The 23,665-nt window shown below is 38.5% G+C and overlaps 1 protein-coding gene across 1 annotated transcript in view; it reads right to left on the reverse strand.

Moving 5' to 3' along the window:
* Positions 1–5,760: 5,760 nt before the first annotated feature.
* LOC148861235 (importin subunit alpha-4-like) overlaps positions 5,761–23,665 on the reverse strand; it is a 48,836-nt gene continuing 30,931 nt past the window's right edge. Inside the window, exons 9-10 of the mRNA XM_088982689.1 lie at positions 7,167–7,294; positions 5,761–6,476 (exon numbers count right to left, since the gene is read on the reverse strand). Of these exons, the coding sequence (XP_088838815.1) occupies positions 6,098–6,476; positions 7,167–7,294 (507 nt within the window). The 3' untranslated portion in view covers positions 5,761–6,097. The remainder of the gene's footprint in view (positions 6,477–7,166; positions 7,295–23,665) is intronic.

A 23,665-nucleotide genomic window follows, 5' to 3' on the forward strand; every position in this document is an offset into this window, starting at 1 on the left:
GCTAGATAACCAAACTATGCGAGAGCTAAGTCACTCATACTTTTTCTCAGGGACGAGATGCCTTTATATAGGCGTAAGAAACCAAGGGCTCCCTATAATGGGTTAGAGATTCCTAGAGAACTACTCCCGCTAAGTTTGGAGGAGATCTCTCAGTTGGTTATGTGATCTACAAAGAGGGATGAGGTCCTTTCGATCAATTCTGATGCGGATAGACGGGCTTAACGGCCAGGCGTTGTGATCCCAAAGAAGTTGGAAACAATAACCTTCTTAAGGAAGAGGGCAGTGAGTACGTCTCGTAGGTCGCCACACCTCCTCAGTCAGGTCGGCAATGCCTCGAGGAGGTCGCTCCTCATGCCAGTAATGACGAGGTACTATAGGTCGGCCAGAGACAAGGTGCTGCTAGACACTTTGCCGAGATGATCCGCTTACATAGTGCTGAGATGTCACCCAATTATTCTACAATGCCACATGTCATAATGTCATTTGGAGGAGCAAATTACCCCTCAACAAGTAGTAGATTCGAACGCGCATTGGGTTGCCCTATCTAAAAGAAATTGATACATAAAGGTAAACGAGTAAAGCTAGCCTATGATATACGACCATCTAAGCGTGACTCTTTTTTATTAGGCCAAATGGCTCTCAGCCCCACTTGACAAAAGGAAAACTCTCTAACACATTAAAACCCAGCTGTTGTGACCTAGCAGTAAAATTAAAATGCCAAAGAAACCCTCCACTTGGCAGACGTGATATACGTCTTAACACTCCTTCCATTGTTTTGACGAAAATACCCATTCTGTAATCTCCTATTCATTCATATTATTAATTAGGGTCCTACATAGGAGGCTTTTCATTTGTCCTCTAAAAAAACCATAAGCATAATTTCCGTATAATATCAAAACAACCTCCCTCTCTCAACGTTTTAGAATTCCAACCGTTTAACTTTCATAAACAAATTTGACTCTTAATTTTCGGAGAGATAACTGGATTTCTATCCACATGTCATAACCAACAATACGCCCTTTGAAATTGGCTACTAAAATAAGAAAATTTAAATTTTCATAACAATAATTTCATAAGAAAGTATTATCGAGCTTTTAAAGAACTGGCTACTACATGTAAGATTGTAATTGGATTGAATTCGGATGAAACTTAGCAAAATCTAAATCAGATCAGATTATTGAAAATTTATATCCGAATCCTATCCAAAATTTGATTGGATTTGAAGACTTTGGATTCGAATATGAATCCAAATGGACTCAGATTAGATTCGGATTTAATGTGACTCTACTTTAATTTTTTAAAATAAATAAAAAAATGAAAAAGTCAATTACTTTTTAATTTTAATATATAATAAATTAATATAAATATGATATGTTGAATTTATTATATATAAATTCATATATAATATAATATAGGAAATATATATTTTATAATTTTGAATATAATTATATTAAAATAAATAAATATTATAATAAAACCAACTTCAGATTTTAATCAGATTGGATGGAGTCAAATTCGAATCCGATCTAATTATTAATCGGATGTAGATTCCAAAATCCAAATCAGATTCAATTACATAAATATATAATTCGAATAAGAGATAATCGGATTGGACCTCGGATTTTTGGGTATAATTGATAGGCCTAGCTACATGTGATTGGTTTTCATAAGACCAATTCCATACTAAAACATTATAGAGAGTTTGGTGTTCACAAAACTGCTTATACTTAATCTTCTAAAAACAATTAGTATATTTTTATGCATTACTATAACTTGGGTAAAGGTGCCACAGTATTTAAAAATCCAATTTCAAATTTGAGAGTCAGCATAATCGGTTGAATTCAAATAATTCAAATATCACAACCGGTCAAATTCAGATATCCTATACATACCATTTACGTAATCAAATCGAATCCGGGTATGACTTGATATATGAAATACTTATAACTGGTCAAATTCATTTTGATAAATATCCAAATTTGTCTGATTATTTAATTCTTATATATAGTATATGAAATACTTAAACATTTTATATAATTTATATAATAATAATTAAATTATACAAATAATGATATATTTATATACTTTATATAAATGAAATATTTATTGTCAATGTTTATTAAATACCTAAAATGATTAATCGATCAAATTTGAGTTTGAACATTGATCAGATATTGAATTGAATTTGAAATGGTCCTAACACCCCAACACTCCATTTGATATAAATCTATTTATAGGAGTTGATGTGGAAATTTATTTAGCATATGGCAAAAATGTTCGTGACTCCTTGGCACTCCATTTGATGGATCATGGAATTGGATGGTCTTGACACCTTAACACGCCATGAAATGTTTCATGAATGGTGTAACTCGCCTTGAGACCTAAACAGACTAGGGAAGGCTTTCACTATTTCAACACCTGAAACCAAAAAATAATCAAGTTGGCCAAAATTGTGATTTCACTATTTCAACTATTAAGCGTGGTTTTAGGGGGTTCTACCAATTGGATGGGGACCATCTTTTACGTGTAAATCTAGAAACCCATACGATAAATAATGTAGTTTGTCGTAGCACCTAAAACTGCCAAACAAAATTGAACCATTAAAAACTATTATGGGGTTCCAACAATTAGATATGGACCTTTCTCAATGAATGGACGTTGAAACCCAATTAATGGATAATATAGTTTGTCCGGTCCAGCACCTAGAATCCTCAAACATGGTCGAGCCAGTCAAAAATGTGATCTCATAGTTTCAATTGTTAAGGAATCATATGGAGGCTTCAGTGGTTGGATTGGCACCATCAAGTAGATGTAGAAAACCGCATACCATATGCCATTATTGATCTCAATACCTGGACATGCCAAATAAGGTCAAGTCGACATCAAATGAGATTTTATAGTTTCAACCGTTAAAGACTGTTATAGAGGTTATGTTGCCCAGATGGGAACCATCTTTTACATGCAAATGTAGAAACTAGTATAACAGATGGTGTAGTTGGTTCCATGACATGAAATCGTAAAATAGGGTCAGACTAGCCAAAACAATGATTTTACAATTTTAACAATTAAGGACCGTTATAGGCATTTTGGCACTTAGAATGACACCATCTTTTACCTATGGATGTGAAATTAGCACAACGGATAACACAATTTGTCCCAACACTTCTAATTGCCAGAGAGGGTTGTGGCAGGGAAATTTGTGATTTTATAATTTGAACTATTAATGATTGTTATGGGGGTTCTAGCCCTTAGATGAGCACCTTCTTCTAAAGATTGATAAATATATAAATTATATAAAATGTTTAAATATTTCATATATTATAAATAAGAATTAAATAATCAATCAAATTTAGATATTTATCAAAATGAATCAAGTCATATCTGGACTCGATTCAATTACTTAAATGGTATGTATAGGATATCTGAATTTGACCAGTTATGATATTTGAGTTTTTGAATTTAATTTGATTATGTTGAATCTCAAATTCAAACTCGGATTTTCGAATACCATTGACACCTTTACCCTAGTTATAGTAACGCATAAAAATTTACTAATTGTTTGTAGAAGATGAAGTATACGTAGTGTTGTGAACAACAAGCTCTCGATAATGCTTTAGCACGGAATTGGTCTTATGAATACTAATCACATGTAGTTAGGCCTATCAATGATGCCTGAAAATTCGAGGCCCACTCCAACATCCAATCCGATTATCTCAGATTCAGATGGTGTATTTATGTAATCATATTCGGATTTTGAAATCTGCATCAAATTAATAATCACATTAGATTTGGGTTTGACCATCCAATCCTATTAAAATCTGAATCTGATTATGTTATAATATTTATTGATTTTAATAAATAAATTTATATAATTATATTCAAATTATAAAAATATATATTTTATACATTATATTATATATGAATTTATATAATAATAAAGTCAGTATGTTACACTTATATTAATTTATTATATACAAAAGTTGAAAATAATTAACTTTTTAATTTTTTGTATTTTAAAAGATTAAAGTGAAGTCGGATTAAATCCAAATCCGAGCCAAAACCATTCGGAATTCTAATCTGAAGTCTTTTAAATCCAATTGAATTTAGGATTAGACTTGGATGTTAATTTTCAGTAATTAGATCAAATTTGGATTTTTCTGAATCCAATCCGATTACAAGCCTACGTGTAGTAGCCGATTCTTAAATGCCCGGTAATGCTTTTTTACAGAACCGGTATTATGAAAATTTGAATTTTCTTATTTTAGTAGCTAATATCAAAAGTGTGTATTGTTGGTTATCACATGTGGATAGAAATATGGTTATCTCTCAAATGGTTAAGATCACCAAGACAACTTGTCAATTTTGTTGGAACACGTTGAAGAGGAAAAGTGTGGTGATATTATGCAGAAATAACGCTTTATTTAAAGGACAAGCGAGAAGCCTCCTTGGTGGGGCCCAAATTAATAATGGGAACGCATAGAGGACTATGAAATGGGTATTTTCGTCAAAGGAATTGAATGAGTTTTAGACGTTAATCACATTTGTTGATTTGCCTAATAAGGGGGATTTCGATGGCATTTTAATTTTGTCGCTAGGTCTCAGCCGCTTGGTTTTAATCACATACTAGTGAATAACCCTGTACTAAGTACAGGGAATCAGTAATGTTAAATTTACACCGTAGAATCAATACTGTTAAGTTTATATTTATTAATATTTTAAATAATTATTAAAATTTCAAGAAATATTTTTTTCAAAAAATGGCTTTTCAATAATTATTAAAATATGAATAGCTTTATTTTCTTATAGTACCTAGAGGGTTAATGATTAAAAATTGATAGAATATAGGCAGAAGTGGTTATAGATTACCATTTTTGCATTTTCTGCATTTTTTAATAATAGATTGAAAATGGTGATAGTGGATTGTGGGATTTAACAACTTTTCAGAAAATGCCACGTGTCTAGATTTCTGAAAAAATGAGAAGGCCATGTGTCTAAACAGTAGTAGTGGACTGTGGGTTTTAACTTCTCAGAAAATATAATGTCTAAATTTGAAAAAGCCAAATGTATGAATGGTGAGGGCCTATAACCTGAAAATCTTCCTTTAATTTATATATATATATATATATATTAGATGTGTTGGGGGCTAAGTCATTTGGCGTATGTCTCTCGTCTCAGTGAACAATACTGATCAATTAGGTGGTCACTGAGATATTATTGCCCAATACAAAGGAGCCGTTTTCTATTGATGCTTTTCAATATAATGCTTCTTAGACTAGTGGGCAATTTAATTGTATTGTCCACTTCTTAGCATTATACTTGCCGTCTTAATTTGCTTATGCTTGAGGCTTCCTCACTTCGCTACCGTTTCCATTCATATTCGAATATGCAAGAAATAATCTGCTAGTATGTACTTTTGAGTATTATTGTACTTTTATCTTAAATGGCTAAACTAGTTATTACATGTTAGGTCATAATCAAAGTCTAGTCTAGGTGGAACAGGAGAAAGCCAACCATAAATTCCCATCTGCCTCTCAAATGCTGACGTGAATTTTTTACTAGTACAGTACATAGACTATAGAGAAATGGAATGGAGCAAAAAATACAGCACAATTGTTAGGGTAACTCGTGGATCTGGATTTGCATTCTTCTATATTTTAGTATCCACTCCGATGTGGTTAGCCACCGCTAATGGCTAATTACATGGTCACTAATAATTTCCTCTAGGTAGATCCCAAAAGGCCAACTCAGAGAAGCACATCATTTCTTGTGTACAATCATGCTTAAAACTCCAAATAACTAGCAAATAGCAAATGACACAAGTTACAATTTGTTGGTAACGAGACAATGACCATTGGGCTACCCTCATAAATCTTGGTACCGACTTTGTAATAAAATCCAAAATAATAGTTACATATAAAATTGAGAACCACATTGTCTAACCCTAAATGCTTACACTATTGGTAATCCTCAGATGATCATTACCTTTGAGCCAGACCAAAAACCTTGACTCTTGGAACCGGAAAATAGTGAAACCAACAAGTACATTTTTCCCCTCTTAAATCTAAAAAACCGGGAAAATATCGTCGAGCTGCCTGCTTCACCCAAATTTGAATCCACTGGAGGGAACATTGGGCTGATTAGTTCCAAATTCAAAGCCTTGTTGAGCAATTTCTCCATCCTGAATATTCTGTTCTTCCTCTTCTTCATCAACCCAGTATCTCTCCAAGATTTTCATCGACTTCTCGTAAATCTCATTGTTGTCATGGTTCTGCAGATTCTCAATTTTATCTAGCCCCTCACATTCGTCAATCATCTGCGCATAGATATTCACCCCACCAGTCTTTCCTAACTCTTTGTCAGCCTCACCCACCTTTAAAATGTTCTCAAGGCCCTCAAGGCACACAGTCACAATCCTTGGATCTGGGCAAACTAGAAGATCACAAAGTGGCTTGATACAACCTTGGTTCACCAAATATCTGCAACAGAACTGTCATTTAATATGGAGCAAAGTGTTGGGCATTCCAGAAATATGTCCAAAAAAATTGGTCTTAGCAGACATTATAAACATTGAGACGAATGAATGACAAATGGAAAGATAGGTTCAGAAATTAACATATATCAATTCAATAGGAAATTTGGGAGTACCCCCCATAGGTTATAAATGAGGGAGAATAGATTAAGATGGTTTCATCACATTCAGAGAATACCATTTACAGCACTAATGAGAAGTGATCTGTTACAGGTTAAAGGGTCTAAAAGAGAGAGAGAGAGAGAGGCTTGGGGTAGTAAAAAATGATTTGTAGGGCCAATAATTTAACAAGGAATATCACACTTAACAGAGTGGAATAGTGGAAGAGGTTTTCATAATCTAAGTACATATAACTTATGACTAGCATAAAGACATCAACAATAGCATGACCGTAATAGCAGCACCAGCACCTGACTCATGCTGCCTCAGTAGAAACTAGTGTAAATTACATTTTAGTAACGTTTGACATTACCAAAGTTTCCTACTTCCTGACCAACAATAAGAAGCAATATTAAGAAAAGGATAGTGTTAGATAATTGGTAAGTGGCATCTTCATGAATTTCACTTTAGGTTGTGTGCATGCATCAGGAAATGCTATGGAATGTCAAAGAAAAGGAAGATCAAGAGAAAAACATACTGGATCTGTTCATGGGACCCTCCAGAGGTAGCATTAGAAATAGCCCATGCAGCCTCCTTCTTGATTTCAAACTCTGCATGTTGTAGTAGTTGAACTAAAGGAAAGATGATGTTGGCATCAATAACAGCCTGTTACACAAAGAGAAGCAGGGGAAGTTAAAAGTAAGTTCTACTTCTCTACAATCAATTCCATCCCAAGGTTGATGAAAAATGAAATCAGAAAAGAACATGTTTTTTGATAAATGAGAAAAAAAAATTTATTAGAAAGTTGAGAAAACAGTTATAAGTATTCAAGGAGAGGCACGAGCTGCAATCTCTCCAAGCAGTCAAAACCGAAAACAGATAAAAAATGTGCCCAATATAACTATTCCCTATTTGCCCCTTGCTTGGCTAAACTATCAGCCATTGCATTAGCTGATCTCCCCACCCATTGTTTCGGACACATATTTCTTGTTAGCCACTTGAATTTTTTAAGTTCATTCTTGAAGCACCAAACCAGTCTCTGGTTCTGTAGCCACCCTACAACCACCTTGGAACCGCCCTCTATTAGTAGCTGTTGCACCTAGCTGTACTGCAAACTGTAGCCCTTGAAGGGCAGAGCTAGTAATTCCACCCTAGTGGAGTCCCCCACATCTAAAGAGCCCGAGTATAATAGGGCCACATTACTACTTTCATCCCTTATAACCCCTCCCATCCCAAAGGGACCTGGGTTACCTTGATTGCTGCCATCAAAATTTAATTTCATAAAGCCTTCAGGATGGGTGCTTAACTCATATACACCTTATTCCTCTGAGAATAACTACTTGCCACCACTGCCCGTGCCCCCAAAGATCATTAAAAGATAAATGATGAATTTCATCAGTCCAAAGATAACTGCCTGTGCCCACAAGATAGCCCTATACAATATACACTCCTTCAAATTCTTGTTTGCTTCTCTCCACTTGGAATACCCTAAACATTCCTTCCTTCCCCCACTGTCCAAAGCAAAGCTGCTCTTACACACCTCCACATTATTCTTCCTCTTCGTTGGTGCCAAGCAAAGGTAGACGGATCAAAAAGCATGCTCACATCTGCTGGCTTATTCCACCTGCACCCAAAGATCAAGAAGAGCCAATCCCACAAATCGGCAGTAACTACACAGGAAATTAGTAAATGGAAACAGCCCTCACCATGAGACCTACAAAGAGTACACCAATTAGGTGAGGGACAAAGATAAGGCCTTCTCTTTTGTAATTATCCAGGGTGTTTACTTTCCCACAAAACATTTCCCAATAGAATTCCAAGACCAAAGGGGGAATAGGCCTAGTCCAAACCTCCTTAAAAGGGAAAACTGCTAAGACCCATAATGACAAAGGGCCTTGAAGAAGGAAGCATGAGAGAACTAACACAAGAGCAAAGGTGTCCAAATTCTTTTGTGTAGCTCAGAGGGACCCAAACAAACTTTTTCAAGAAGACTCAAAAGACTAGTTATAGTTGGACTCTCAATCTCTTCATCCCTTAAACCTCTATGGAACTCAAAAGTCCCAGACTGATGCCAAAGGAGTTTCCAAGGGGAAAAGAGTTTTGACATAGGCTCTTTTTTATACTGAGATATAGTGAAAAAAGACCGATAGAGGTCCTTCCAAGGTGTTGCCAAAGTTGCTTGTTCTCTAAGGCCCTGTTTGGCAATGTTCCCACCTGTTCTTGTTCCTTTAAAAATTCCTGTTCCAGAACAAGAATTTTATTTCTTGATCTTCAAGAGTAACAGATACGTTTGGCAAATTGTTCTTCGAGAATGAATTTTTGTTCTACAAGAACAGAAATAGCGTTTGGATAATGAAATTATTTCTTAACATCAGTTTTGCAAAGGTTCATAACACATAATAAAGGACAATTTTCATGATATTCAACATATAACAAATGACATAACAAAACACAACAATGGAATTAGAGAAGAAACCCCACCCATTCGGCATAACATATAACCATCAATGGGATTAGAGAAGAAACCACACCCATTCGGCATAACATAAAACAAATGCAAACAAAATAATACAAGAAAAATTATTTCAGATCGCATCGATTAGAGATTGTTTAAAACTCATCTTTACAGTGGGAACAAAAACGAATTCATGTGAATCTGGTCGGAGAAAAGGTGGGTTTAAAACAGAGAACATACCTGTTGCATTCCTAGCCAGAAATGTTGCCAGTGCTTTCTACTGTTTGCTCACCATCTACCCAAAATACCCCTTCTCACATGGGAAACGTTAGCATGTGTTCGTTAATAGGGGTTAACATCGTGGGAACCGCGCGTTCCCTGGGAACGCGTTCTTTGGGAGCGTCGATTTTTCACTCCCAAAGAATGTGTTCTTTGGGTGTTGTTCTTACCCGAGAACACCTTGTTTTTTTTGTTTTTCTTGTACCAAACGTGTTTCTGCTCTGTGAGAACATCAGGAATGCGCGAAATGTCCTCGCGGAACATTGCCAAACAGGGCCTTAAGTGACTATGAATACTTACTACCGCTTCATGCCACAATCTCTTACTCTCTCTAGAGGCCACCTCCATAACCACTTCCCCAATACTATCGTATTCTTTTGCATTATGTTCCTTATTCCCAAAGCTCCCTCCTCTTTGCTTTTACACACCACCTCTCACTTTAACAAATGATCCTTCCTACTTTCCCCTGGTTCCTAGAGAAAGTTTCTCATCAACTTCTCTAGTTTATTAGCTTCCCTAGAAGGAAACCTAAAGACAGATAGAAGATAAGTTGGTAGGTTAGCAAGGGTGGCTCTAACCAAGGTGATTCTACCTCCCAAAGAAATACAATTCTTCTTCCATGAAGCCAATCTCTTTTCAAACTTTTCTACAATTGAGCACCAAAAGTTTGTCCCTAATGGAAGTCCTAAGTAGGTCATAGGCCAAGTAGAGATAGATCACTCTAAACATCCCACAATAGCCTCTACCTCTCTATTTTCCAAATTTACCCCTACTACATTACAATTTTCAAGGTTGACTCTCAGATTGGAGACCCTTTCAAATCTTTTCAACAAAATCTTTAGATTCTTCACCTTCTTAAGATTTCCCCCTTCATAGAAAACTAATATATCATTTGCAAATTGAAGATAAGTAATTAACACTCCATCCCTACCTATTTTCCACCCACTTACTATATTCTCCCTATCAACCTTGGAACCATTCGACTGAGCACATCTGCTAATAAGGTAAGAAGGGTGAAAGAGGAACGCTTGCCTTACACCCCTACATGCTGGAAAGAAATCCTTTACCATTCTATTAACTAAGGTAGAGAAGTGACTAGAACTAATACAACCATGAATCCACTTGCACCACCTCTCTCCAAACCAACAATTTCTCAAAACTTGTATAAGGAATTACCAATCCACCAAATCATAGGCCTTTTCCAAATCTAGTTTACAAACAAAACCTTTCTTCTTAGATCTTCTCATGTCCTCCAGGCACTCATTAGCTACTAGAATCTGGTTTGTAATTTGTCTCCCTTGTACAAAGGCCCCTTGGGATTTGTTGGTCAAGGAAGGTAGAACTTCTTTGATCCTAAAGGACAGTACTTTAGATAAAATTTTGTAGATACTAGTCACCAAGCTGATTGGTGTACAATCCTTAGGGTGAGAAGCATCAACCTTCTTGGAAATTAAAGCCAAAAAGGTAACATAGACTCTTGGGCTTACTATGTGGTTATTTGCAAACTCTCTAAACAACTCACAAAGATCATCATTCAAAATCTCCTAGCAATCTTGATAGAATGCCATTGTAAAACCATCTGGGCCCAATACCTTAAATTTATCCATAAAAAACATTGCCCTTTTAATCTCCTCTTCTTCAAAGCGTCTTTCCATCCAACATGCCTTTTCTTCTCCCAGACTAGGCCACTCCAATCCATAAAAAGGTCATCCCTAAAAAGATTTGAAAAGATTGACAAAGGTTCCAACTATTTCCTCTTAGTTAGTAACTAATTCCCCTTCTAATTCCAATTTGGCCAAAAAGTTTTTTCTTTGTCATTCATTTGCCAAATCATGGAAAAATCTAGTATTCCCATCACCTTCCATAATCCACTGATGTTGTGTCTTCTGCCTCCAACAAATCTCTCCCTTTAGCAACACACCTTCTATATCTTTTTTCAGCTGCCTTCTCTGTTCTCTATCTTGTTCATTCAACAACCCTTGGGATTCCTTCTCATTTAGCACTTTGATTAGAGTGAATATGTTAAGCTTTTGTTCCTCCACTCTTTAGAAATGAACTATATTCCATTCAATTTGAATCTTAGCCTCTATAGCTACTTATAAAATTTCACTCCTTTCCATTTTACCCCCCCTCCCCCTTTATAGATAAAAATTCAATTGATTTCATTAGAAGCAAATAATTAAGAATTTGTTACAAGCATACCAATATGAGGCATGAGGTACTTTCATGACAAACTGCATGTTGCTAAATAAAACAATGGTTTGAGTTCTAATGTATTAAGAAAGCACAGTAGCCTTGATGGGCCAACACATTAACATTTTCTTCTACCAAATATGTCAAGTAGGTGACGATCATTATCCTTCTAGAGATGTAGATTAAATATGCCATGGTGGTAAACCACAAGCATGGTTGGTATAAAGTCTAAAGTTATCAACACAATTAGGTAAATGCTAGTTTTTGGCTGAGGTTAGGTTTCCTATTGCTCCCAATATGTTTCAAGTCATCTTGCAGCAAAAGAAATATGTTTTGAGTCATCAATGATGTTATATTATTACAGACAATGTCGAATAATTCACATAAACAGCATACCAATACGAAGCGTGAGGTGCAGCCTCACTCATTAATACAGAAACAACATAAAGTTACAAGTGGACCTGGTACAACTAATCCCTAGTTATTCCTTATTTAGCTAGAGAATCAGCAGAAGCATTTGCCTCCCTCCCCACCCATTGTATTCCATCTATTAAGTTATCTATTTGAATTTCTTCATTTCATTTCTGTAAGCCCAAAGCACTGAATTTGGGTTTTTCTAGCCAACCCACCACCACCTTGGAGTTCCCTTCTATCACCAAATTTTCCAATCCTAACTCTCTTGCAATCTGTACACCTTGTAGGGCTGCGTACAATTCTGCCTGTAAGGAGTCTCCATTCCCCACCAGTCCTGAGAAGAGTGTTCTTAAATTTCCTTCCTTGTCTCTGATGATCCCTCCTATTCCAGCTGCACATGGGTTGCCTTGACTACTCCCATCGAAGTTTAGTTTCAGAAATCCTTCAATGGGAGGTATCCAATCCAACCTTGCCTTAACCTTCTGCACAAAGCTAGAAGCCACTAAAGGCCAATTCCTCCAAATATCAACAAATGTGAAATTTTTGAATAGTTCCAACTTTGTAGCCAGAGTATAACCTTAGTCATTACACCCTCTATAATTTGTTGTTTGCTCCTTTCTTTCTCTTGGAAGATTCTGGCATTTCTCTCTTCCCAAAAGGTCCACACCACTACTGCTCTAGTGTGCCTCCACATTACTCTTCCCCTCTTCTTCAGTAAAGCAAAGGTAGATGGGTTAATCAGCATTTTTATCTCAGTTAGCATATTCCACCTGCACCCAAACAAAGAGAAAAACCAATCCAATATATTTGTAGCAAATGAACAGGAAATTAGTAAATGGTAACAAGATTTTTTTTTTGATGAATGATAAATGGTAACAAGATTCACCATCAGATTTGTATAGAGTGCACCAATTCGGGGAAATACACAAAAAAAGGCCTCTTCTTTTGCAAATGATCTAGAGTGTTTATTTTCCCAAGAGCCACTTCCCAACAGAAGGCCTAGATTTTAGGGGGAATCAGCTGAAACCACACTTCTTTCCAAGGAAAGGACAAAGAGGAAGGGGATTGACAAAGAGCTTTAAAAAAGGAGGCACAAGAAAAGGAACCTTTGCTTGGGAACCAAACTCTTCTATCTGGACAAGGAAGCTATAAGCAGCCACTATCAAGAAGGAGAAGCTCTGACAGACAAGTTGCTTCCTCATCCCTCAAACCCTTTCGAAATCCGAGATCCCAATTAAGACTCAAAGGCAAAGAAGAACAAGAAAATTTGAAATGACCTTATTTTTATACAACGAAATAGAATACAAAGAAGGAAACACCTCCTTTAAAGGCTGGTCACCAAACCAAGTGTCTTCCCAAAACCGAATTAAATTCCCTAAGTCGACATCATACCTGATGTACCTGAGAAACTGAGGGAGGAGGCTATGAACTGCTTTCCAAGGTACTTCCAAAGTAGCTCTACGCGATACACCAGCATCCTAGCTGTTCTCCAATCTACCATGTATACTTGCCACTACCTCAACCCACAAATTTTCTCTCTCAAGAAGCCATCTCCATAACCATTTCCCTAACGAGGCTGTATTCATCTTCCTTACATTCCCTAGACCTAAACCACCTTCTTCCTTTCTTTTACACACAATCTCCCAATTTATTAAGTGGTCCTTTCTAGTCTCTCCCAACTCCCAAAGGAAATCCCTCATAATTTTTTTCTAATTTCTTTTCTTCTCTTGGTGGAATCCTAAAAACAGAGAGGAAATAGATGGGTAGGTTAGCCAAAGTTGATTTTATTAGAGTGATCCTACCTCCCAAAGAGATATAACTTCTCTTCCAAGCAGCCAATTTCTTTTTACATCTTTCTATAACTGGGTTCCAAAAACTGCTTTCCTTCGGGTTTGCACCTAGAGGAAGCCCTAGGTAGGTCAAAGGCCAAGGGGTGATATGACATTTTAAGCATTCTGCTATCCTATGTAGGACCATTCCCTCCATATTAATCCTGTTGACAAGTGTATTATATGTACTGTACACAGGTTTAGTGCCCGCAAGGGTATAGTATAAATACAAATGCTTCACTCGAATGAAGTAGTTCTTTTGAGTCCTTAACTCAGTAGCCTTCTTCTTCTTCTTCTTCCTTCTTTCCTTTCTTCTCTTGCTCAACATGGTATCTAGCAAGACCGTCCACGCCTGGAAAACAACTAGCTGAGGTCTCTCTCCATTGCTAAGTAGAAGCTACAGTCCTGATGCTCGAAGACAAGGAAGAGGAAGCTTTCTCTAGTGCTGCGATTAGTCTCCACTGCCGAGTAGGGTTCTGCTACAAGAAAGCTGATTGTTCAACTTCCTAGCGCAGAAAAAGGTTCTGCTACAAGTTTTTTCTTCTTCATCCTTCATCCTTCAGCCCAAGGTGCTGGTAACTAGAGTTGCTCGGCTAAGAAGCCTGTAGAAAACCATCCCAGATGTACGAAGGAGGGTTCTAACCTGAAGAAAAGTTTGTGTCCATGACTGTACTGCCTATTCACAGTTCAGGTGACCTAGGTACTGAACTGAATTTTTTTTTTCTGTTTGTGGTTCTCTTCTTGCACTCTTTCGATGGACTGTTAATATCCCAAAATCCGAGTAGGGACTGTCCCCCTTCCTCCGATTGTGTGTTGCTCTATTCAGCTCTCTAAGGGACTGTTGATGAACCCTAAACCCTAAGTGACTGTTCGGCTGCCCTGGAAAGTGGATATCAGCCGATTAGGTGTGGTGAACCACCACTCGTATTGCTGTTCCTACTGAGTTTTTTTTCAGCTGAGAAGCTGCATTAAAGTTGTAAAATTGTAGGTCATTCAGACCTAGTTACACTGCAAGTGCAGTTCGTATATTGTTCAGTGGACTCCTACACAGTGTAGGTCATACAGCCTAGTACTACTGCTGCAGTGTTTGTGCTTGGTTCTCTGTGAAACCGAAAATCAGCAAGTGCCTAATTGTGGACTGTAGCAGCTCTGTAAGGAATGAGTGGGAGTAGTGAATGGAATGAGTGGGAGTAGTGACCTGTCCTTCCCTATGGCTGTTGTTCCTCTTGATGGGTTAAACTACCTAGAGTGGTCAAGGGGGATCAAGCTATACATAACTGCAAGGGGAAAAATAGGCTACATAAATGGAAGAATCAAAGAACCACCTTCTGGAAATGCAGAACATGATAGATGGGATCAGGAGAACAGTATGGTTATGTCATGGCTTTTGATCTCCATGCAACCGCAAATAAGGAAGAACTTCATGTGAGCTGAAACTACAAATGAGATCTGGGAACAGGCAAAATCCACATATTCTGAACTTCGACACTATGCCAAGATTTATCAACTGCAAGCAGCTTAATCTACTTGTAAACATAGAGAGAGGAGTTTATCAGTTTATTACTCTGATTTGACCACTGTTTGGAAGGAGTTGGACCATTACCAGAATATTGATTGGAAGTGTAATGAAGATGCAAAATTGTATAAGAAACTTGTCTCACAGCAAAGAGTGTTTGCTTTTTTACATGGTCTCAATCCTATCTATGAATCCATCAAAGTACAAATTCAAAGTTCTAAGGATCTTCCTTCAATTCAGGAGGTTTATGCTCTTGTCCAGTCTGAAGAGAGTAGGAGAAACTTTATGAACAGCACCGGAGGGGATGCAATTTTGTTGGCGGCAAAGGGGGGTACCTCTACTAGTGGTGGACCTTCTTCCAAGAGAAGGGATCTCCAGAAGAAAGTAGAAGATAAGGAAAATTTGTGGTGCACAAATTGTCAGAAGCCCCGACACACCAAAGATACTTGTTGGGATCTCCATGGGAAACCAAAGTGGGCTCAGGATTTACCTAAGAAGCAAGGCTCAGATGTAATTAGAAGACACGGGCAACAAGGTACCAAGAAACACCACATGGCCAACATGGTTACTCGGGAGAATCAGCTCTCCACTTCTACTGTGATTCAAACACCACATGGCCAACATGGCTACTCTGGATCTGACCCAATGGAGGATATTGTAAACTCCTCCCATGACCATTTAGAGCTTTATGGTAGAGCAATTCGCCAGATGGATGCTCCTCCCACCACCTCTTTTGCATCCACATCAGGTAATCCTGCCACAGCTTTCCATGTTGCTTCTCACGACATTGACTCTCCATGGATCATTGATTCTGGAGCATCAAAACACATGACTGGTATGTCCTCTTACTTTCAAACTTATCACCCTCTTTCCGAAAGAGAAAAAGTGAGACTAGCTGATGGATCATACACTTCCATAGTTGGTCAAGGAACTCTCTCTCTTCCCCTCAACCTTACTCTTTCTAATGTTCTTCATGTTCCAAAATTCCTTATGAATTTGTTTTCAGTCAGTAGTGTTACAAATTCCTTAAACTGTTTTGTGACTTTTTTCCCTTCCTATTGTGTGATTCAAGATCTGGCCTCAGGGAGGACGATTGGTAGGGGACGTATGGTTGATGGACTCTATATGCTGGAGAATACAGTTGGCCTTCATGTTACAGAGTCTATGAGTCAGTTCAGAAAGAGAAATGTATTTGTGGCATTGTCGTTTGGGTCATTTGTCTTTTGAGTCCTTGAAAGTTGTTTTCCTAGAACTATGTAAGTTAGTGTCTGTTTCTAATTTTTCTTGTCAAACGTGTCAGTTAAGCAAGCATTGTAGAACTCAATTTCCTCAAAGAAATAGTAAATCTGAGTTTGCTTTTCACATTGTGCATTCTGATGTGTGGGGCCTTGTTACTTTACCTTCTGAGAGTGGCTACAAGTACTTCATTACCTTCATTGACGATTATTCCAGATACACTTGGGTATATCCAATGCGAACCCGTGAAGTACCAAAAATTATCCAAGATTTTCAGCGGATGGTCTTCACCCAATTTCAGACCGAAATTCAAATATTTCAATTAGACAATGCAAAAGAGTTTTTTCATAGTGACCTCACGGAGTTCTTTGCTTCACACGGCTCACTTCACCGGAGCTCTTGTGCCTGCACGCCACAACAAAATGGTGTGGATGAACGGAAGAACCGACACCTTCTTGAAGTGGCACGAGGTTTACTACTCCACATGAATGTTCCCAAACGATTTTGGCTTGAGGTCGTCCTTTGTTTTACATACCTCATTAACCGAATGCCCTCTCGTTGGTTAGAGTACAAATCCCCACATCAACTTCTCTTTCCTAAGGCCCCTCTTCTTTCTACTCCTCCTCGTGTTTTTGGTTGTCGGTGCTTTGTCCAAAACCTATCTCCCACCCGGGGGAAATTGGACTCTCGTGCTATCCCATGCATATTTCTTGGCTACTCATTCTCTCAGAAAGGGTATCGTTGCTTTGATCCTATTTCTCGAAAATTCTGTCTCCATGGATGTTACCTTCTTTGAAGATGAACCCTTCTTTCCTGTTTCTCCTCAGGGGAAGTGTAGGCACGAGGAGAAACTGGTTCAACTTCCTCCTCTTCCTACTTCTTCACCTTCTCATTCTGATCCTCCACCTTTCCGTGCTTTTTCTCGTCGTCGTAAAGGCCAACCAGGTTCAAGAGTTGTGGAGAATCCAGAAGTCGTACCTCAAGTGCCATCAAATTCCTTGGGGGAAGATCATACTCACTCAGGTAACTTGACTCCCAACCTCCCTGTTGCTAATGATTTTGACCTTCCCATTGCCCACAGGAAAGGTGTTAGGTCGTGCACCACTAAACACCCCATTTCCAACTTTGTTTCCTATGAGAACATCTCACCTTCATTTCGTGCTTTTCTTACCTCCATTAATAGTATCCCTATTCCCAAGAATGTGGCAGAAGCTCTCTCAGTACCAGAATGGACAAAGGCCATGAAGGAAGAAATTGATGCCCTTCATAAAAATGGCACGTGGGAACTTGTTGATCTCCCTAAGGGAAAGGATCTAGTTGGATGTAAATGGATGTTCACCGTTAAGCATGGGGTTGATGGAACCGTGGAGAGGTATAAAACTCGTTTAGTGGCAAAGGGTTTTACTCAAGTATATGGAGTTGCTTATGCAGAAACCTTTGCCCCTGTTGCCCAAATGAACTCTATTAGAGTCCTTTTCTCTCTTGCTGCCAATCTGAATTGGGATCTACATCAGCTCGACATCAAGAATGCCTTCTTGAATGGCGACCTTGAAGAGGAAGTTTATATGGTTCAACCCCCCGGTTTTTTAGCTCAAGGAAGTGAACAAAAAGTGTGCAAGTTAAAGAATTCTTTATACAGGCTGAATCAATCACCAAGAGCTTGGTTCAGCAGATTTCATACTGCAGTTCAGCAGAGGGGATACAAGCAATGTCAGTCAGATCACACACTGTTTGTAAAAAGAGTAGAAGGTAAAATGGCTGCCCTAATAGTATATGTGGATGACATAATTGTTACTGGTGACTGGAAGGATGAAATTCAATGTTTGAAGGGCTTCCTTTCCACTCAGTTCGAAGTGAAAGATCTAGGACCCGCCAAATACTTCCTTGGAATTGAGGTTGCCCGATCAAAAAAGGGTATCTTCATCTCCCAAAGAAAATATGTCCTAGATTTGCTTAAGGACACTGGAAAGATTGGGATTAAACCAGCTGACTCTCCCATTGACCCCAACCATAAGTTAAGTGACAGCCAAGGTGAACATCTTAAGGATGTGAAGCAATTTCAGAGGCTTGTAGGGAGATTGTTGTACCTCTCTATGACTCGTCCAGACATAGCATATGTTGTTGGTGTCCTCAGCTAGTTCATGCATGCACCTAGGTCCACTCATCTTGAAGCAGTGGAGAGAATACTGCGGTATCTTAAGAAGTTCCCGGGTGTTGGCTTATTATTCCAGAAACATAGACATTTAAAAGTTGAAATTTACACAGATGCGGATTGGGCTGGATCTCAAAGTGACAGAATGTCTACTAGTGGCTACTGCACCTTTGTAGGAGGGAACCTTGTTACTTGGAGGGGTAAGAAGCAAACCGTGGTAGCTAGATCCAGTGCTGAAGCTAAGTACCATGCAATGGCACACGGAGTAGCCGAAGGTATGTGGATAAAGAATCTATTGGGAGAGTTGGGTTTTCCAGTTGACAAACCCATGACTTTACTCTGTGACAACAAGGCGGCTATAAGTATCACTGCCAACTCAATACTACATGATAGAACAAAGCACATTGAAGTTGACAAGCACATTATCAAAGAGAAAATCATCATAGGCGAAGTATGCACTCCATACATCAGCTCTGAAGACCAACTAGCAGACATCTTTACAAAAGGGCTAAACCATTCCAGACACTAAGGTCTCTGTGACAAGTTGGGCATGATTGATATCTATGCCCCAACTTGAGGGGGAGTGTTGACAGGTGTATTATATGTATTGTACGCAGGTTTAGTGCCCGTAGGGGTATTTTTGTAATTTTGTAGACTTCTTGTGTTGTACAGCCAATATAGTATAAATACAAATGCTTCACTCAACTAAAGTAGTTCTTTTGAGGCCTTAACTCAGTAGCCTCTTCTTTCTTCTTCTTCTTCCTTCTTTCCTCTCTTCTTCTCCTGCTCAACAAATCCTTGCCAATGCAACTCTTGTCCAAATTAAATTTCAGATTTGACACTTTTTCAAACTTCTTGATTAGATTTTTCATTCTCCCGACTTTCTTGATGTCTCCCCCTTCACAAAAAATAATGGTATCATCTGCAAATTGGAAATGAGTAATTGGTACATTGTCTCTACCCACTCTCCAACCCCTAAAGTCATCTTCTATGTCTGCCTTAGAGAGGAGTCTATTAAAGACATCCACCACTAAAGTAAAAAGGAAGGGTGAGAGGGGATCACCTTGCCTTAACCCTCTACAAGCTGGGAAGAAGTCTTTTACCACTCCATTAACAAGGATAGAAAAATGACAAGATCGTACACACCCAAGCATCCAATTGCACCATCTCTCCCCGAACCCCCGTTGATGCAAAACTTCTTTCAAAAAACCCCAATCCACCATGTCATAGGCCTTTTCTAAGTCCAATTTGCACACAACCTTCCTTCCTAGATCTCTTCATCTCTTCTACACATTCTTTGGCTATTAGAATTTGATCAACCATTTGTCTCCCTTGAACAAAAGCTCCTTGATACTGACTGATGAGAAAGGGGAGAATTACTTTGATCCTCATTGATAGGACTTTAGCAATTATGTTGTAGACACTGGTCACTAGACTAATGGGTCGGAAATCCTTTGGATGGCTAGCATCATCTTTTTTTGGAATAAAGGCCAAGAAAGTGGCATCAACTCCAAGGCTAACAATATGTGTACTTGGGAATTCCTTAGAGATTTCAAGTAAATCATCTTTCAACACTTCCCAACAATCCTGATAGAAATCCATTGTGAATCCATCTGGGCCCAGTGCTTTAACCCTATTCATGGAGAACACTATCTTTCTTATTTCTTCTTCCTCAAAATCTCTTTCCAACCAATTTGTTGCCTCCTCATCCAGTAAAGGCCACTCCAATCCTTCTAAACTCAAACATTCTGGCAATTTCATCCTGATTTGAGATCAGCTCTCCATTGATTTCCAACCTAGCCACAAAGTTTTTGTGCCTTCTTCCATTGGCGATCGCATGAAAGAATTTTATCCATTTTTGTCTTGACTTTTGTCTCCAAGATATTTCCCCTCTCTTATGGATTTCTTCTGATTCTTTCTTTGATTTCCGTCTTAAGTCCCACTCTTCCACATGGAGGTTTCTCTCACTTTCCACATTGTCCAACTCTTCAATCTAGGAAATTAGAGTCGGTTTCCTTTCTTCTAATCTTCCAAAATGATCCCTATTCCACTCCTGTATTTTAGATCTTAATCTTTGCAATTTCTTATGGAATTTGATTCCTCCCCACCTTATTCCCCTTAATTCCTCCTTCAACCATTCCTCCACTTTCTAAATAAAATCCGGATGCGTCAACCACATGTTTTCAAATGTGAAAGGAGTAGGGCCACGTAAAAAGATTTCTTTTCCTAATCTAATGGGGTGGTGATCTAAAGTGACTCTAGGCAATGCTTTGGAAACCAAAGCTTCCCAATGATTTTCCCACCCTATATTGAACAGAAATCTATCCAGTTTTGAGCATAGTGAGTTTTCCTAAATATTGGACCAAGTGAAATTGGTTTGCAACAAGGGGATCTCTTTCAATTCACGCATGTCTATGAATTCATTAAATTTCCTCATACTAGTGGTGATAGACTGATTGGGAGTAGAAGTTTCACTGGAAAATCTTATCACATTGAAGTCCCCTCCCAAACACCAAGCACCTTCCCACAAACCTCAAATTGCATACAGTTCCTCCCACATACCACTTCTCTCTCTATAACTATTTGGTCCATAGACACTAGTTAACACCCAATTGAATCCATCTTCCACACTCTTGAATTTTAATGATATTGTATACCTACCTATCAATTCTTCCATTGCTTCGAGCACTTCATCCTTCCACAATATCACTATACCCCCTGAAGCCCCCCAGGATGGAGCCTCAACCCATCTTATTCCTCTCGATCTCCACAAGCTACTGATCAACCTTCAATCCAGTTTTGTTAATTTGGTCTCTTGCAGCATTACCACATCAGGATCCTCTTTCTATTAGGTCTTTTATACACTCATTTTCCTTGCACTCCTCAAACCTATTACATTCCAACTGATTAATTTCATGTTTTCACCTTTTAATTTAAACCGTCTTTTTATTCTTCCCTCCCTACTTTGGTTGCTTCCGTCTATCTCCTCTCCCACTAAATTCGATATCACCCTCTACATCAAAGATCAACCTTTCTACTTCTGTCTTTTTCTTCTTCCGCTTTTTGTTTTTTTTTTCTTCACTCTTTCTAGAATACATCTTTGTCTTTTGAATTCCTTGATCTTGTGTATTCTCCCTTCTGATTGGGCCATCATTTTATTGCACACCCTCCTGGCTTTTCTCTTCCTTTTTTTTTACAATCATCAAGGAACTCACTGATTAGGCCCCAAATCCTTTCCACCTCCTCTTCCCCCCCCCCCCTATCTTCTACCTCTCCCTCTTTTAATCTCACAATCCCATCTCCACCCTCACTCCTTAACCAATCAGGCTGGGTAGCTAGCGTACCTATTTCAGGCAAAGCACACATATCAGCAGCCAAAACTTAAAGGACACTCTTACTTGAAGATGTTGGACGAGGATCAGAGACAAGTGTGGTTGGGAAGTGAGATTATTAACAATTCTGAAATTTGCCTGTATTGAGTGGGAGTGGGATTATTAACAATTCTGGTTGCGTCAATAACCTTTTCAAGTACACCCTTCTCTGTTGCCTCCATACTCATCTTCAAAGTCTCCTCTTGACTCACTTCCTGTGCATATTGTTCTTGCTGGAACACTAGAGGTAATCTCTCTAAGTCAGGGGAGGGTGCCGTTTGCTCAACTTCGACTGCATGCACTGCCCGCCCAGATTCCTTTGTTTCTTTTGTATTGATCGACTTTTCCTTTTCTTCTCCCAAGAACAATTCTTCAGTGTTGAAACTCTCTGCTTTGTTCATATCAATCCACACTATTTGATCTATGCTGCCCAAGCTTGAGGATTAACTAAGTCTGAATTGTCCTCGTTGGAACTCTCTTCAAACTCTGAATCTGGGTCCTGCACCTTCTCCTTACCTTTACCATCGCATCTATTAAATTTTGGGTTTCACTTTTCAGGAGAAACCAGAGTTTTCCCTTTACTCTGTACCCAGATCATCAACGAACACTGCCTCTGATATTTTCGGTTTCCTTTTGTCACTGACTTGATCGAAGAGGAAGAAGATGGACCAAAATTATCATCCATCATTAGGACTCATGTGCCCTTTAAGTATGTCATGTGCCACTGCCCTTTGAGGCCCAACAGCTGGGCCCAAAGTGTGTTTCAAGGTACCCAACCCCTGTCAAAAGCCTAGGTCCATTTTTCTTATTACCCATCACGTGATTACTTAAAGTGCCATGTGATGGGTTATTAACCTTTGAATTTGGGATTGTTTCACATGTAGAGGTCCATTGGTCAGAACCTCAGCATAAGATCAGCCGTGTGTCTCATCCCTTCCTTTCCTTTCCTTATAAACTTCTTCCTTTTTTATTTCATCTTTTCCTCTCCACAGATTTTGCTTTGCTATTTCAGTGTAATTTCCTTTCTCCTTTCCTGCATCCACTTGACTTCTTCCACATAACCATTCTTCTTCTACCTTCTCATCTTCTTCCCTTCTTCCCTCCCTCCATAGCTCAGCTTCAATACTGTAACTAACCAGGCTGAATAAAAGATTCCATCAACCAGTACCTTTACTGAATGTGGGATACCTTCCAAGTTTACATCACTCAAAACATACTGCAGCTGAATGGAGGTCTCTAACAAAAAAGCCCTCTAACCTTGCTTTGCACAGAGTTGCTATTGAAACAAAAACATCTGAAATCCATAGGTGAAACGGTAGCCCCAAGATTCAAACAATTACTTTGTCCCTCACGTGCAGATCCTTAGAGTTAGAATGAGGAGTCCATATTCAAACAGTCACAGAGGCTGGCTCCAATTGACAACACAGAGACCGGAATTCCATTTTACCCCCCCTTAACTCCTTATTCCACCACTCCTTCAATTTAGCCTCAAATTCTAAATGTGTTAACCACATATTTTCAAATAAAAAGGGCCTAGGACCATTGATGAAGGATTCTACACCTATCTTAATTGGACAATGGTTAGAAAAGAA

The sequence above is a fragment of the Nelumbo lutea genome, chromosome 4, assembly GCF_056320005.1.
Source record: "Nelumbo lutea isolate HS-2025 chromosome 4, American lotus-T2T, whole genome shotgun sequence".
Lineage (NCBI taxonomy): Eukaryota > Viridiplantae > Streptophyta > Magnoliopsida > Proteales > Nelumbonaceae > Nelumbo > Nelumbo lutea.